General features: G+C 40.5%; 1 protein-coding gene across 1 annotated transcript; it reads right to left on the bottom strand.

Moving 5' to 3' along the window:
- Window positions 1-5,928: 5,928 nt before the first annotated feature.
- LOC308423778 (protocadherin beta-4-like) lies at window positions 5,929-15,311 on the bottom strand (the record flags this gene model as incomplete). Its single annotated transcript, XM_080920538.1, has 2 exons — window positions 5,929-8,417; window positions 12,925-15,311. 2 exons carry the CDS (start codon window positions 15,309-15,311, stop codon window positions 6,068-6,070), a joined length of 4,737 nt encoding a protein of 1,578 aa, XP_080776664.1. The 3' UTR covers window positions 5,929-6,067.
- Between the last annotated feature and the right edge of the window lie 1,744 nt (window positions 15,312-17,055).

Raw genomic sequence — 17,055 nt, 5'->3', positions numbered from 1 at the left:
GGATTCCTGTCCTTCCCAAGACTTTTAACATGAAGAGGTGTTGAATTTTGTCAAATGCTTTCTCAGCATCTAGTTAGATGACCATGTGGTTTTTTTTCTTTGAGTTTGTTTATATGGTGGATTATATTTTGGATTTCCCTATATTAAACCATCCCTGCATCTCAGGGATGAAGCCTACTAGATCATGGTGAATGATTTTTTGATGTGTTCTTGGATTCGGTTTGCAAGGATTTTTTTTTTTTTTTGAGTATTTTTGCATCATTGTTCATAAGTGAGATTGGTCTGAAGTTCTCTTTCCTTATAGGGTCTTTCTGTGGTTTAGCAATGAGAGTTATTGTAGCCTCAAAAAATGAGTTAGGTTGTGTTCCATGTGATTCTATTTTGTGGAATACTTTGGAGAGTATTGGTCTTAGGTCATTAATAAATGTTTGATAAAACTCTGCACTGAACCCATCTGGACCTGGGCTTTTTCTGGTTGGGAGGCTTTTGATACCAGCTTCTATTCCTTTAGGTGTTATGGAATTATTTAGATGGTTTACTTGGTCCTGGTTTAACTTTAGTATCTGGTATCTGTCTAGGAATTCATCCATTTTCTTCAGATCTTCCAGTCTTGTTGAGTATAGGCTTTTATAGTAGGATCTGATGACTTCTTGAATTTCCTCAGTTTCAGGAATTATGTCTCCACATTCATTTCTGATGTTGTTAATTTAGATACTCTCTCTTTGCCCTCTAGTTAGTTTGGCTAAGGGTTTATCAATCTTGTTAATTTTCTCAAAAAACCAGGTCTTGGTTTTGTTGATTCTTTGAATGGTTTTTTTGTTTATATTTGGTATATTTCTGCCCTAAGTTTGATTATTTCTTGCCATCTACTCCTCTTGGGTGTATCTGCTTCCTTTTGTAATAGAGCTTTCAACTGTGCTGTCAGGTTGCTAGTGTATGCTCTCTCCAGTTTCTTTTTGGAAGCACTCAGATCTATGAGTTTTCCTCTCAGTACTGCTTTCATTGCATCCCATAGGTTTGGGTATGTCATGTTTTCATTTTCATTGAATTCTAGAAAAATCCTTAATTTCTTTTTTTATTTCTTCTTTGACCCTGCTGTCGTTTAATAGAACATTGTTTAGTTTCCATGTGTATATGGGCTTTTTGTTGTCTTTGTTGTTATTAAAGACCAGCCTTAGACCATGGTGATCTGAAAGAATGTATGGGAGTATTTCAATCTTCTTATATCGATTGAGGCTCGTTCTGTGTCCAATTATGTGGTCAGTTTTCAGGAAGTTTCTGTGAGGTGCTGAGAAGAAGTTTTCTTTAGTTTTGGGATGATATGTTCTGTAGATATCTATTAATTCCAGTTGGTTCATAACCTCCACTAGTTTTACAGTGTCCTTGTTTAGTTTCTGTTTCCATGATCTGTCCATTGGTTAGAGTGGGGTATTAAGGTCTCCCACTCTTGTTGTGTAGGGTGAAATGTATTTTTTTGAGCTTAGTAGGGTTTCTTTTATGAATATGAGTGCTTTTGTATTTGGAGCATATATGTTAAGGATTGAGTTTTTCTCCTGGCAGATTTCCCCTGTAATGAGTAAATAGTGTCCTTCTTGATCTTTTTTGATAACTTTTGGTTGAAAATTTTCTTTATTCGATATTAGAATGGCCACTCCAGCCTGCTTCTTTGGGCCGTTTGCTTGGAAGTTTTTTTTCCCAACCTTTCACTCTGAGATAGTGTCTGTCTTTATCTCTGAGATGAGTTTCCTGTATGCAGCAAATTACTGAATTTTGTTTATGTATCCAGTTTGATAGCCTATATCTTTTTATTGGGGGAGTTGAGTCCATTTATGTTAACAGATATTAAGGAATAGTGGTTGCTTTTTCCTGCTATTATTGCTTTTGTAGGTTGAATTGTTCCTGTGTGTCTTTCTTCTTTTGGTTTTCTTGCTAAGAGTTTTCTTGTTTTTACTATGAGGTGGTTTCCCTCATTGTATTTGGTTTTCCACTTAAAATTCATTGTAGTGCTGGGGTTTGGGTCAGATATTATGTAAGTTTAGTTTTTCTTGGAATACCTTAGTCTCTATATTCTTTGCCCTCTTCTATTCCTACTATCCTTAAGTTTGGTCTTTTCATTGTGTCCTGGATCTCCTGGACATTTTGGGCTAGGAGATTTTTGGTTATTGCATCTTCTCTGACTGTTTTGTCTATGTTTTCAATGTTGTCTTTGGCCCCTGAGATTCTCTCTTCCATCTCTTGTAGTCTGTTGGAAATGCTTGCATCTGTGAGTCCTGATTTCTTTAGCTTTTCTACCTCTATGGTTGTCTCTTTTAGTGTTTTCTTTATTGTGTCAATTTTGGTTTTAAATTCCTTCTTCCATTCCTTCATCTCTTTGGTTCTGTTTTCCTTTAGTTCTTTGAGTTCTTTGAGTCTTTTTCTTGTTTCTTCTTTATAAGCTTCCAATTCTTTATGCTTTTTCTCCCGTTCTTGTTTAAGGATCTCTATCATCATCTTGAGGTAGGATTTCCTGTCTGAGTCTTCTTTTTCTGGAGTGTTTGGCATTCCACTGTTTGCTGCAATGAGAGAGCTGGATTCTAGTGTTTCCAGGTTGTCTTGCTTTCCCTGGGGTATGTTCTTTTACTTTCCTTTTGCCATCTTGTTGTCAGTGATTGGTTCTCGCCTTTCCCTTCTTCCTGGCCTGTGTCCCTGGATCTCTTCTGTTCCTGGTGGCAGTTGGTTCGAGCTCCTGCTCTGCACCCAAAAGCTGCTGGTAAAGTACAGAGAGCCCAATCCTGGGTTCTTGGTTCCTTGAATCAAGCTGGGCAGGGGCGCACTTTCTATGCACTTGGCAGAAGTCTCTCTGCCCCCTGGCTACTCAAAACGCCTTCTTACCAGGCCTGTGTCCCTCTAGGTTTTTTTTTATTGTTGAGAATAGTTTTCACTATTCTGGGTTTTATTGTTATTCAAGATGAATTTGAAAATTGCTCTTTCTATCTATGTGAAAAATTGAGTTGGGATTTTCATGAGGATTACATTGAATCTGTAGATTGGTTTTGGTGAGATAACCATTTTACTATGTTAATCCTGCTGAACCATGAACATGGGAGATAATTCCATCTTCTGAGGTCTTTGATTTCTTTCTTCAGAGACTTGAAACTCTTATCATACAGATATTTTACTTGCTTGGTTAAGGTCACACCAAGTTATTTGATACTTTTTGTGACTACTGTTAAGGGTGTTGTTTTTCTTATTTCTTTCTTAGCCTGTTTATTCTTTGAATAGAGGAAGGCTATCCATTTGTTTGGGTTAATTTTATATCCAGCCACATTGCTGATGCTGTTTATTAGCTGTTGGAGTTCTCTCATGGATAGTTTGAGGTTGCTTATGTATACTATTATATACCAACCCTACATCTAATAGAGATCTAATATCCAAAATGTACTAGAAACTCAATAAGTTAGACTCCAGAGAATCAAATAACTTTAGTCAAAATGAGGGACAGAGCTAAACAATGAATTCTCAACTGAGAAAAACTGAATGGCTGAGAAGTATCTAAAGAAATGTTCAACATCCTCAGTCATCAGGAAAATGCAAATCAGAACAACCCCGAAATTCCACCTCACACCAGTTAAGAATGGCTAAGATTAAAAAAAAAACCCACAGGTAACAGCAGATGCTGGTAAGGAAGTGAAGAAAGAGCAACACTCCTCCATTGGTGGTGGGATTGCAAGCTGGTACACCCATTCTGGAAATCAATCTGGTAGTTCTTCAGAAAATTGGACATAGTGCTGCCTGATGACACAGCTATACCACTTTTGAGCATAGACTCCAAAGATCCTCTAGCATATAACAAGGACACATGCTTCACTATGTTTAGAGAAGCCTTATTTATAATAGCCAGAAGCTGGAAACAACCCAGATGCTTTTCAACAGAGGAATGGATACAGAATGTGTGGTGTGTTTACACAATGGAATACTACTCAGGTATTAAAATCAATGACTTCATGAAATTCTTAGACAAATGGATGGGACTAGAAAATATCATCCTGGGTGAGGTAACCCAATTACAAAAGAACACACATGGTATGTACTCATTGATAAGTATTAGCCCAAAAGCTTGGAACACCCAAGGTACAATTTAAAGACCACATGAACCTCAAGAAGAAGAAAGACCAAAGTGTGGTTGCTTCAGTCCTTCTTAGAAGCGGGAAAAACTCACAAGAGAAAATACGAAGACAAAGTGTGGAGTAGAGACTGAAGGAAAGGCCATACAAAGACTGTCCCACCTGGGGAACCATAGCATATACAGTCACCAAACACAGACAATATTGCTGATGCCAAAAAGTGCATGCAGAAAGGATCCTCAAATAGCTGTCTCCTGAGAGGCTTTGCTAGAGACTGACAAATACAGAGGTGGATGCTTGCAGCCAACCATTGGACTGAGAATGGGGTCCCCAATGGAAGAGTAAGAGAAAGGACTGAAGGAGCTGAAGGATTTTGCAACCCCACAGGAAGAACAACAATATCAACCATCAAGAACCCCCCCAGAGCTCAAAAGGACTAAACTACTAACCAAAGAGTACACACGGAGAGACATATATGTAGCAGAGAAAGGTCTTATCAGGCCTTCAATGGGAGGAGAGGCTCTTGGTCCTCTGAAGGCTTGATGCCCCACTGTAGGGGAATGCCAGGACAGGGAGGCAGAAGGGAATGGGTGGGTGGATGGGTGGGTGGGGAAGCACCCTCATAGGGGCAGGGTGAGGGGGAATAGAATAGGGGGATTATGATAGGGAAACTGGAAAAAGTTAACATGTGAAATGTAAATAAAGAAAATATTCAATAAAAAATCAAATTTATACTTCCCTACTGTTATTGTTTTCCTCCATTATAAATTCCTATATTTGTACACTATTTAATTACAATATTGTAGGTAAAATACTCCTGTGAATTAACAGTTTTCATCTCCAAATATCTGTACATTATAACATTAACATAGGAACGAAAAAAACCTATTGATAGGAAGCAACAAAAATATTTACCCTAAGTCATTCTATTTATGACAAGTAAATATGAATGATAAAATGAGTAAAATACTTGAAAACCATTCACCCACACATTCTGTTGAAATTTTAATGGCTTTCATTGACATCCAGGTTTTACAATTCAAATTATTATTAAAACACATGTCTCATTAAATGTCTGCTCATGCAAAATGAAAACATTCTCAGTGACTTACAATGCCTTAGGACAGGAAAGGTCATATTTGGTACAATTTTGTAGCAATATAGGATTGTTTGCAAGCAGATAAAGTCTTAAAATAGTAATTATAATAGTACAAGTGATAATTTAAACAATACTGCAGTTTGTGTACAAAACAAGTGAAATATGACATGACTGTATCTTATGTTTGCACTTTATTAGATGTATACAGAGCTGCTTTCCCATTATAGATAATAGATACAGGTTGGGGGGATACAGATACACATGCACAATGGAGTTGATTTAATGAAAGTGGTGTTTCAGGAATAAATGAAACTGCAGATCATTCAGGGTCAATCATCACACTCTAACATGAGAAGCACATGAAAGCAAAGTGGGATTTTTAGGAGACGGATGGGGAGAAGACAGTGGGACCATAGGAGGTGGTAATCAGGTGAACGTTATCATGGTGTGGTACGCGCATCTCTGAAAATGTCCTAATGAACATTGTACTTAGCACAGTTAGTGCACAGCAGTGAAAGTTAAAAACAAAGTAAATACTATGTAGCAAGATATATGCATGTCTTCAATATGGTACAATTTGAAGGGGGTAGATTTCGAATATAGTTATAAAAGCAGAGGAAGAAATTATTCCTAAGAACAGTATATTAGATGACCATACAAACATGCAAAGTTGCTTATTCTCCTCTCAAATTAGAGATTTTAAAAGGATGCATTAAGGTTGAATTGATAAAATAAGAAGCTAAAATCCACATAGAAATATATTGTCTCAAGGAAAGATTACTGAATGCAGAAAGATAACTAATAACCAAGACACTAATTCTGATTCAGTTATAGAATAATAGATCTTCCTGATACTGAGGTTTATCTAGGAGTCCTGAAGAAGACTGGTAGGAATAATGGGGTTCATGAACTTAAAATCTGAGGTCCCAGAATCTTCAGTCAGACAGACCTCATAATGGTAACTCTGGGACAGGGTCCCGGCACCACTGACATCCACCAAGTGGCCAGGAAAGTGTCCCTCGGGAATAGAACAGTCACCCAGAGAAGCCCCCCTGGTTTTCTTGCACAGCTTCACACCCACAAAGAGCAGCACAGACAAGAGGAAAAGTGAAGACACAGAAGCCAAGGCAATAACCAGATAGAGTGTGAGCATGTCTTCTTGCTGTGTGGGGTTGAGCGCCACCTCTGGCAGAGGCAGGTATGGCTGAGAGAAGCCATCTACCAGCAGCACATGCAGTGTGACACTGGTTGAGCTTGGAGGATCCCCATTGTCCTTGACCAGCAGCAGGAGCCTGTGCTTGGGCACATCGCGCTCACTCAGCAGTCTAGTGGTGCGCACCTCGCCATTGTGAGCCCACACGGTGAACAGCCCGGGCTCTGTGGCCTTGAGCAGCTGGAATGACAGCCAGGCATTCTGGCCAGAGTCAGCATCAACAGCCACTACCTTGGTAACCAGGTAACCAGGCTCCGCAGCCCTAGGCAGCAGCTCAGTGCAGGGCGCAGAGGCGTTCTGCAGCGGGTAGAGCACGAAGGGCGCATTGTCATTGTCATCCAGCACCACCACGCGCACCAGAGCCTGGCTGCTGAGCGCAGGTGAGCCTCCATCTGTAGCGCCCACGCGAAACTCAAAGGCCTGCAGGGCCTCATAGTCCAGCGCCCTGAGAGCGAACAGCTGCCCATTGTCTGAGTTGATGGATATGAGTGAGGCAAGAGCCAGCTGCTGGTCATGGTGCGGCAGTAGCGAGTAGATAATAAGACCATTGGAACCAGAATCTGGGTCTGTGGCGCTGATTGTGCCTATGTGCAGAGCAGGGTTGTTGTTCTCATGAACAAACAAGGTATAAAAGGTTTGAGTGAAGACGGGAGCATTGTCGTTGATGTCGGACACATGCACTGTTATGGTGTGCTGTGTTGTGAGCTGGGGTGTGCCCAGGTCGGAGACCATGATGGTGATGTTGTACTCAGCTCTTCTCTCTCTGTCCAGGGGGCTCTCCGTCACTAGAGTGTAAAAGTTCTTGAATGTGGGTTTTAAAATAAATGGGAGTTCATTCTGAATAGAACAAACCATCCTTCCATTGTCTCCAGAGTCTGGGTCAGAAACACTAAAAACAGCAACTACAGCTTCAGGAGCATTTTCTGGGATGGAACTAGTGAGCGATGATATGGTGAGTTTAGGGGCATTGTCGTTCACATCCACCACCTGTATGGACACACTGCATTTTCCTGAAAGACCTCCACTGTCTGTGGCTACAATTTCCATGTTATAATAAGGAGTTGCTTCAAAATCCAACACCCCTTTAAGACGAATTTCTCCTGTGATCTCATCTATTACAAATGGTTGAGAACCTCCACCATCTTGAAACAGAGAGTAGGCTACATTGCCATGTATCCCAGCATCTAAATCTCTGGCAGAGACTGTGACAACTAGGGCATTAGGTGGGGTGTTCTCAGGGACCTCCACCGCATAGAGTGACTGTACAAATTGAGGAGCATTATCATTGATGTCCAGGACTTCAATTCGAACCGTGGTAGTTCCAGACTTGGGCGGAGCACCCCCATCCAGAGCAGTGAGGATTAAAGTGAGCTCAGACTGCTCCTCCCTGTCCAGGGCTCTGTCCAGCACCAGCTCTGGGTATTTCCTGCCATCTGAGCGGCTGTGAGTAACCACATGGAAATGCAGGTTCGGACTGACTGTGTAGTTCTGAACAGCGTTGCTCCCTATGTCAGAGTCCTGGGCTGCCTTCAGAGGAAACACAGTCCCTGGCTGGGCAATTTCTTGAATTTTTAGGAGCATTTCTGTGTCAGGGAACTCTGGAGAATGATCATTTATATCTGTGAGCTGCAGGTCGGTTTGAAAGAACTGCACGGGGTTTTCCAGTATGATTTGGAAGTGCAGCACACAGGGTTCTGTCACCCCGCACAGTGCCTCGCGATCTGGTTTTTCCTTCAGGAGCAAATTTCCTGTTTCCAAATCTAGCTGCAAGAGGTCTTTGTTACCATTGTGATGGATTCGTGCCCCTCTAGTGGCCAGTTCCCCAATCTTGAGCCCAAGATCATTTTCCAGGTTAGCTATCAAGTAGCCACTCTCCGTTTCTTCTGGCATAGGATATCTAATTGCCCCAGAACCAGACTCCCACAAAAGCAATGATATAGCAAGGAAAATGACTTGCCTTTTCTCTGGAGTTTTTGCTAGCGCTGTCTCCATTGTGTAGATGCTATCCAGAGGGAGTTGCTTCTTCTAAATCTTGTCGGTTTCAATCACACGGATGCTTTGGTGAAATAACCTCGCATAAATTTTACTGAATTGCTTCAGGAGTCCTTTTCCCTATTTCTTATCTAAGTTTCCTCCTTCTGATTCCCAGGAATGGCGTCCTGGGCATCCTGGGAGTCCCTTGTTATACAAATCCTTAGCCTGCAGCGCCACCGTGTGTACTACTCTGGTGTTGCAATCCACTTTGTTCTTGGTTCCAGCCCTGCAGTGAAGTATCTCTGTAAGTTTATGTCAAGTTCTAATTAACTGGAAATTTTAACATTTGCTGCGTTAATTTCAATGAAAGGTAAATTTTTAAGTGATCAAAATGGCATATTGGTTTTGAAGAGAACTTCTGAATACATAAATTCTGTCATAAATATCCATGAAGGGCACACATCTTGTGTACAGTACAAGAGTCATCAAGTTACATAGTCCAATAAGCAGAATCTAAATAAATAAATACCGTGCACCTAAACAAACACGTCACCCCTGCTGTTTAGTAGTTTTTACTCTCTTCTTAGGAACTACATTATCTTTTATTTCCTTACAATATTTTGCCTTAGAATTTTTATAAAGTAAAATGCAGTAGCATATTCCTCTGCAATAGCATTTCCTTTGCTGGCCTCTTTTTGGTAAGTTTCAGGTATGGTATCCAGTTTCCATTGTTTTGTTTCATTGCTCTGTAGGTTTGTGTTATCATTTGTTTGCATACACTCCATATGAGGAACATTGGGGTTTTTCCAGGTTTGAGACATGGTCTCTCTTCACAGCTCTGGTTGTCCTGAAACTCACAATATAGACCACACTGACCCTAACATCCAGAGATCTGCCTTGCCTCTACCTCAGGAGTACTGGGATTAAAGGTGTGTGCTAACACTTTGAAGTTTGAGTACTACTATGAAAAATCTTTCACACTTCCTGTCTCTCCATTGTGTGGATGCTATCCAGAGGGAGTTGCTTCTTCTAAATCTTGTCAGTTTCAATATATTTTAGAATTGTTCACTGTGAGTCAACACATGAAATCATGTTTATAGCAAGCACCGTGAGATAGTTTTCAAATGTAGATGATGTACTGAGCTGCCCCTGGTGGTTCACCCCCATATTTCCATCTCTGTGAAGACACACCAATTATTACAAGCTCAAGGCCTGACTGGGAAATACAGTGAGTCATTGTCATAGATAAAGACAATCTGCAGGCACAATGAGGAGAAATAAAAATGTAAAGTCAGGGGGCATGGGGAATAGAACAGGAATCTCAAAAAATAAAATTTTCAGAAGAAAATATTAGACATAAGGAAGAGAACACAATATTCAAATAGAAAACTTGATTGTTTTCTATAAATAGACCTAATTTCCACATAAAATATCCTTAATGCATGCCTACTGAAACAGTATGAGGAAATCATTACTATAGTTGTGTAAACAGAATGGTATTTCAAAGAGAAAGAAAATCTTAAAAGGCTTCTTGCCAAACCACAAACTATCATAGAAATATGACCATGAATTAATGATTAGAAGATGAATTTGTAAGAATATTAGATGGTTGATTTAGAAAACCATTTTTTGAGACAAGGTGCCAGGAGCTGACATAAATAAGAAATTCCCTCAGCCTGAGTAACACCATTTTGCGTAAGATCTAGTCCTGGGTTTCTGTTTCCCATGAAAGAGGCATTTTCCCGGAAATCAGGTGATCTGTCTGAGGTAGGTAGTTAGCAGATTAGAATGGTTGCTCAGGCAACAGATCCTGCTTGGCAGAGCATTCTGTTGCCCCTGGGAAGTCCCCCACTCCATGTAATTCTCTCTGTCTTTAAAAGAAATGGTTTTGATGCATAATAAACAAGAGTTTGATTAGAGTCCTGGACTTGCTCTTCTTTGCGTCTCTTGTCCCTTCATTGGTCTGTCCCCTCCTCAGGTCTACATTGAAGACCCCATGGGCCAGGGCAACATGGTCTCTCTATGTAGCCCTAGCTGGCCATGTAGACACAGTCACCACATAGACCAGGCTGACCTAACCAAATCAGGGATCCTCCTGCCTCTGCTTCTTAGTGCTGAGATCCAAAGAGTGTGCCACCAAGCCCAAATCCTTTCATTTTTAAAAGGTTTCACACATTATCTCCATTTTCCTTATGACTATTTCTGAGCCTTTGCATTATTGGTTTTTGTTTTTTTTAATCTTAAGAATCCACCATTCTCACCTTCCATAGTCAGCAGCTGGTCAATATTCACTTGTAACCTTTACAGTTATTTTTTGCTTCTTCACACAATTCTGCAAAACTTTTGGGATTGTTTTCATTCTGTCTAGAACTCCCCTAAAAGTATTTCTCTTGGTTTCTATATAACTGGATTTATTCTCTCAGTCTTTGCTCAAAAAAAATTTATCTTTGGAGGTCATACTCTGGAATACATTTTGTGGGGGAGGACTTAAAGACATTGTTTTTTATTACATGGTTGAAGTTTAAAAGTCAGCTCTTTGTTTTACTGGTGCTCCTTTAAAAGAAATGCAACATTTCACAGAGTTGCTTTAATATTCTTTCTTTCCTGATCCTTTCCTATGATAAGTGTAAATGTGATGCTTCTCACAGACTCTGATTAGGTTTTTATGAATATTTCCCACATTCAAAAACTCACCAGTGGCACCAAGTGTCAGTCATCTTCTCTTCAGATCTGTTAGCTGCTTCCTACACCCCTAAATCTTCTCTCTCTCATCCTCTCCCTCTCCTGCCTAAGCCCCTCTTCCAACAGGTCTCTAATCTACTTTTAGGTCTTCTATATGTGGCTTACTGATTTTCAGGTTCATTTATTACCTTTCAAAAAACTGAATGAAGAGTAAACTCTACATTTCAAGACCTTAAAGTGCCAATAAGTTGCCTTTTTACTGTTTCTTAGTTTTGGTGATGGGAGTAATTTGGGTTAAAGTAAAACTACTTCACTGCATGTAGACAAAAAAGTTAATGTGTAAAAATGAATAGTAGAATATAAAGAATGCTTTTCAATTGCCAATTTTCTGACAAAAGTTCAAGAAATTTTGATATAGTCTTATCCACATGCATGTAATGAGTTAGAAACCAACCAATTCACTGGGATATTGGAACACAGTAGGATGCCACAATTATAAATCAATCGATACGCTACTGTTCCAGTATATCAACAAACACAGTAATATTCATTACTGTTCACGAGTTTAATTCAAATCAACTGAACAACAGCAACAAAAACCGATGTAATAACAATAATACTTTTTGTTGATTGATATACTCTACCCAAAGACACCAAATAATGCAAAGGAAAAAATTTAAAGCCTACTAATAAATATAATTAAAGAGAATGCCAAACTTCTAGAGAAATTTCCTCATTTGAAAGGCTGGACAAGCTCTGGAACACACACACACACACACACACACACACACACACACACACACACACACTCACACTGCACCATGCTTGAACTTCTTTGCATGAGGAAGAAAAAGAAAATGTGATGCCCTCAATAATCCCAAATTTTCCTTTTAGAATGATAGGACATAATTCCAATTCCAAGGTTAATAATTAGAAGAGATTGTATCAAAGCAGTGATTTAGGAACTTTATTAAATAAATGGAATGACAAACTACATATGTTCTCTTTAATTTTTGTCAAATAAAAATCCAAGACTTTAGCCACTGTACATCCAGAACATACACAACCAAGTAAACAGAACTACTACCAAGCATGATGCTCACAAAAAAGTGTCACAATCCTTGCATATGTTCATATGCAGCTTAATTTTATGACTTGGCTAGTCGGTGCACTTAAACTGGTAGTGAACATGACAGGGTGCTGCTCTCTTCATGCAGAAAGATACAGACAACATGCGAAATTTTAAACATGCTAACTTTGAAAAGATGAGTTTGCATGGAAAATGGCAGGTGCCACAAATACAGAAACACAAGCGTTTTTGAGATAAGTGGATGTCTTGTGAGATCACTAAAAATTTCATTCAAAGACTGCTTATCAGAGTGCTAATCACCAAAGTCATCCATGTGTGGAGAAAAAGACTATGCTTATCGAAGTACTAATCACTATAGCCATTCATATGTGGAGAAAAATATGAACTATGCTAAGTACAACCAAATGCTAGAACTTTCATACCAATAAAAAAGAAACTGTGAGCATTATTAATGATATACTAGATTAGACTAGTGGAGAACTTCATAGGAACAAGATAATTTCTTAAGAGAAAAGAAGTTTACAGCTCTTAGGGTATCACATCACGTAGCTCACTGGTTCTCAATCTTCCCAATGTTGGAATTCTTTCAGACATCACAGCTCATAGTGCCGTGATGACCCCCAACCATGAAATTACTCTCCTTGCTACTTTGTAAATGTAATTTAACTACATTTCTGAGGGTCTTAGGTAACTGCAGTGAGGGTGTTCTTCGACCATCAAGACGTTGTAAATCGCAGGTTGGGAACTTCTTTCTTAACTGAACACAATGCTATCCCTGCGGTGAAAGTTTTCCTTAAGTTCTCTCCCAGCGTCCTGAACCAACAGGTTGGGGATCATGGGTTTAAGAAATTTGAACTCACCAGTCCCAGAGTCCCCTGTCAGACATACCTCATATTGGTAGTTGTGGGACAAAGTCCCTGTGCCACTGACATCCACAATGTGGCCAGGAAAGAGTTCTTCAGGCACAGAGCAACCAGGTAGAGAGGCTGCCCTGGCCCTCCTACACAGCTTTACCCCCACGAAGAGCACCACAGACAAGAGGAAGAGAGAAGACACAGATGCCAAGGCAATGACCAGGTACACTGTGAGCACATCCTCAGCTTCCTGGGTGGGGTCAGGCACTACCTCAGGCAGAGGCAGGTATGGCTGAGAGAAGCCATCCACCAGCAGCACATGCAGTGTAACAGTGGCAGAGCGCGGAGGATCCCCATTGTCCTTGACCAGCAGCAGCAGCTTATGCTTGGGTGCATCTCTCTCACTCACTAGCCTAGTGGTGCGCACTTCGCCATTGTGAGCCCACACGCTGAACAGCCCGGGCTCCGTGGCCTTGAGCAGCTGGTATGACAGCCAGGCATTCTGGCCAGAGTCATGGTCCACTGCAACCACCTTGGTGACCAGGTAGCCGGGCTCTGCCACCCTGGGGAGCAGTTCGGTATAAGGTGCAGAGGCGTTCTGCAGTGGGTAGAGCACAAAGGGCGCATTGTCATTGTCATCCAGCACCACCACGTGTACCAAAGCCTGGCTGCTGAGCACAGGTGAGCCTTGGTCTGTGGCTCCCACTTGGAACTCGAAGGTCTTCACGGCCTCATAGTCCAGCGCCCTGAGCGCGAACAGCTGCCCATTGTCAGGGTTAATGGAGATTAACGAGGCAAGGGCCAGCTGTGGGTCCTGGGGCGGCAGCAGCGAGTAGGTGATGTGGGCATTGGAACCTGAGTCTGCATCTGTGGCACTGATGGTGCCTATGTGCAGGGCGGGGCTGTTGTTTTCTCGAACAAATATGGTGTAGGAGGTTTGGGTGAAGGTGGGGGCGTTGTCGTTGATGTCAGACACCTGCACTGTTATGGTGTGCTGGGTTGTGAGCCTGGGTGTGCCCATGTCTGAGACAGTGATGGTGATGTTATATTCAGCTCTGCTCTCTCTGTCCAGAGGGCTCTCTGTCACCAGAGTGTAGAAATTCTTGAAAGTGGATTTTAGAACAAATGGCAGGTTTTCTGGAATAGAACAAACCACCTTTCCATTCTCCCCAGAATCTCTGTCTCCAACTCTGAAGATGCTGATTATCGTCTCAGGAGCGTTTTCTGGCACTGAGCTGGTCAGTGAAGATATAGTCAGTTCTGGGGCATTGTCATTCACATCCACCACCTCTATCACCACGGAGCCCTTCCCAGAAAGCCCTCCTCCATCCGTGGCCTCAATTTTCACATGGTAAGATTTAATTTTTTCAAAATCCAATTCCCTTTTCAGTCGTATTTCTCCTGTGACTTTGTTTATTGAGAAAGTTTTCTGGATTTCATCTGATGCTTGGAAGAAGCCATAAGAAACTCTCCCAAAGTTGCCAGCATCTGCATCCCGTGCTAAGACAGTCAGGACTGGGTGGTTTGGGGGACTGCTCTCCAAGACCTGCACCTCATAGGGGCTGTTCACAAACTCAGGAGCATTGTCATTGATGTCCATAACCAGGATTCGAACCAGGGCTGTTCCTGACCTAGGTGGAGATCCACCATCGAGAGCTGTGAGGGTTAGGCTCAGTTCTGCCTGCTCCTCTCTGTCCAGGGCTCTGTCCTGCACCAACTCTGGGTATTTCTTGCCTTCACTATTATTTCGAGTGAGGACATGAAAATGAGAGTTGGAGTTGACTGTGTATTGTTGAATCCCATTGTTGCCCACATCCAAATCTTGGGCTAAATTCAGTGGTAACAGGGTGCCTGGCTGGCTGTTTTCTAGTATATTCAAGAGCATTTCCCCTTCTGGGAACTCTGGAGCATGATCATTTATATCCTGGATCAATAATTCTCTTTGAAAATATTGCACTGGCTTTTCAAGAGTCACCTGGAAAGGTAGTACACAGGGATCCACAGAGCCACACAGCTCCTCCCGGTCTACTTTCTCCCTCAGAAGCAAATCTCCAGTATCAGGATCCAGCATCAATCTCTGCTTGTAATCATCAGACACCACCCGTGCAGCCCTGGCAGCCAGCTCCCCAGCTCCCAGACCCAGGTCCTTGGCCAGATGGGCTACAAAGGAGCCACTTTCTGCTTCCTCTAAGATAGAGTACCGAGCTGTTGGCTCACTGCAAACCTGAACCATAACCACCATAAAAATAAAAGCAATTACTTGCCTGTTTGGGTCAACTTTCTCCAGCTTCTCCATGAGGATGAAGTGAGTGCTTGCAAACCAATCCTTTAGAATTCCCAAAGCCTTGAAAAACTGATCTCTGATGTCTTCTTTGGAGGAATCTTTATATTCTTAATCTTACATTAATACAGTATATCTTTGCCCAGTCCCTTTCTTAGCTCAGTAATGTCTGCCAAGCTCTTGCCTGTGTCTTTTGTTCTGTATTTCAACAAGCGATTCCGGGTATTTTAGCACTTTAATTCATAATGTTAGCCTGCAGCGCCACCCTGCGTCCACTTTGATAAGTTCACACAGTTCTATTTTCAAGTCAAACACCCAAACACTTCTTCAAAATTTTCAAATTGTCCTTTAAAAAGTATATGCAAATGTTCTTATCAATGTCATTATTGCTTAAAATTACATAATCAATATAGTTATCTAATATGATGCAGAGAGAAATCGAGAAAACAAAGCTGGAAAAGCTAGTCTTCGCATAAATGTAAGATCTGAATAATTAGTTAAACAAAACAAGATAGCATTTTAAAAGTACTTTCTCCACAGTGAGAAAATATTAAAGATTTACAGTTAATATCAAGAATTTATGGAATTTATTGTAAATTATTACAGAGGGAATTACCTTTTCGAACACTCTATGCACATATACAGTTGCGTAATCTAATTCATTAGCTGACTGCCTGATTGAAACAGATACAAACCAAATGGTTTATGCTCTTGAAAACAAGCTAAGGTTTAAGATTGACAAACCTTTCAAGACTAAAATATTTCAAAGTACTGTGACATTATGAATTTTGATGCAATTTAAGACAATAGCTAACAACTCTCTCCCGGGTCTATTTAAATAGAATTTTCTTTATTTATTTAGTGCATAAATCATCCAAATATCTGCTTTCAAACTTAGAGTATTCCTTAAAACCAGGAAATTTATTTCTTCAAATTTCTTCCTTTTTTTTCAATATTGTTTTGGCTATTCGGGAGTTCTTTCATTTTCACATGAAAAATTTAGAGACATCTTGGTACCTTCTAAGAGAAAAGCAAGCTGGTAGCCTGGTAAGGATTCCATTAAGTCATAAACTAGTTAGAGGGAAACCTTTACAACACAGAGTCTTTCACCACCCACACACTTCCTCTTTATATAGGCCTTCCATAATTTCCTTTAATGTTGTCTAATATTCTGTATGAAGTTAATCTATTTCCCCATCTGCTTCTTTTCTAAGCCTCTTGCACCCTTTACTCCAAGGGACATTTATTTCATTTTAGATATGCCCAGTGGTAACATACAGATTTAACTGATTTGGGACGATCTTGTATTCTTCCTAGCTGCCAGATTTGCTCATTAGTGCTGGCACTCTTGTAGATTACTTATGATTTTGAATATGCAAAGCCTTCATCATCTCTAAGTATCAATAGTTCTGTGTTTTATTTTTCTAAATATTAGATTTTACTAAAATGCTTTTCTACATTTATTAAGAAGTTCTGTGGCTTTGCCATTCATTTTTTTTTCTATAGAAGTAATATGTCAGTATTGATTTCTGTGTGTTGAAACAATTTTGTTTCTCAATAAATCCTTTGTAGACATGATGCGCAATTTCATCTGTTATTGCTGTCAGTTTGCTAAGATGTTCTTGAGAATTTTCTCATCAACAGTAAAAAACCAAATGGCTGTATAATTTTCTTTCCCTTCATTATATTTGCCTGGTTTGGTCACAGTTCACTGTCACAGAATGTTTTGATAAGTAGTTGCTGCTCTGATCTGTTATTA

Source organism: Micromys minutus (genome assembly GCF_963924665.1).
Source record: "Micromys minutus genome assembly, chromosome: 8".
Classification (NCBI taxonomy): domain Eukaryota; kingdom Metazoa; phylum Chordata; class Mammalia; order Rodentia; family Muridae; genus Micromys; species Micromys minutus.
Note: the sequence above shows the minus strand (reverse complement) of the source record. Positions and strands in the feature narration are given on the sequence as shown.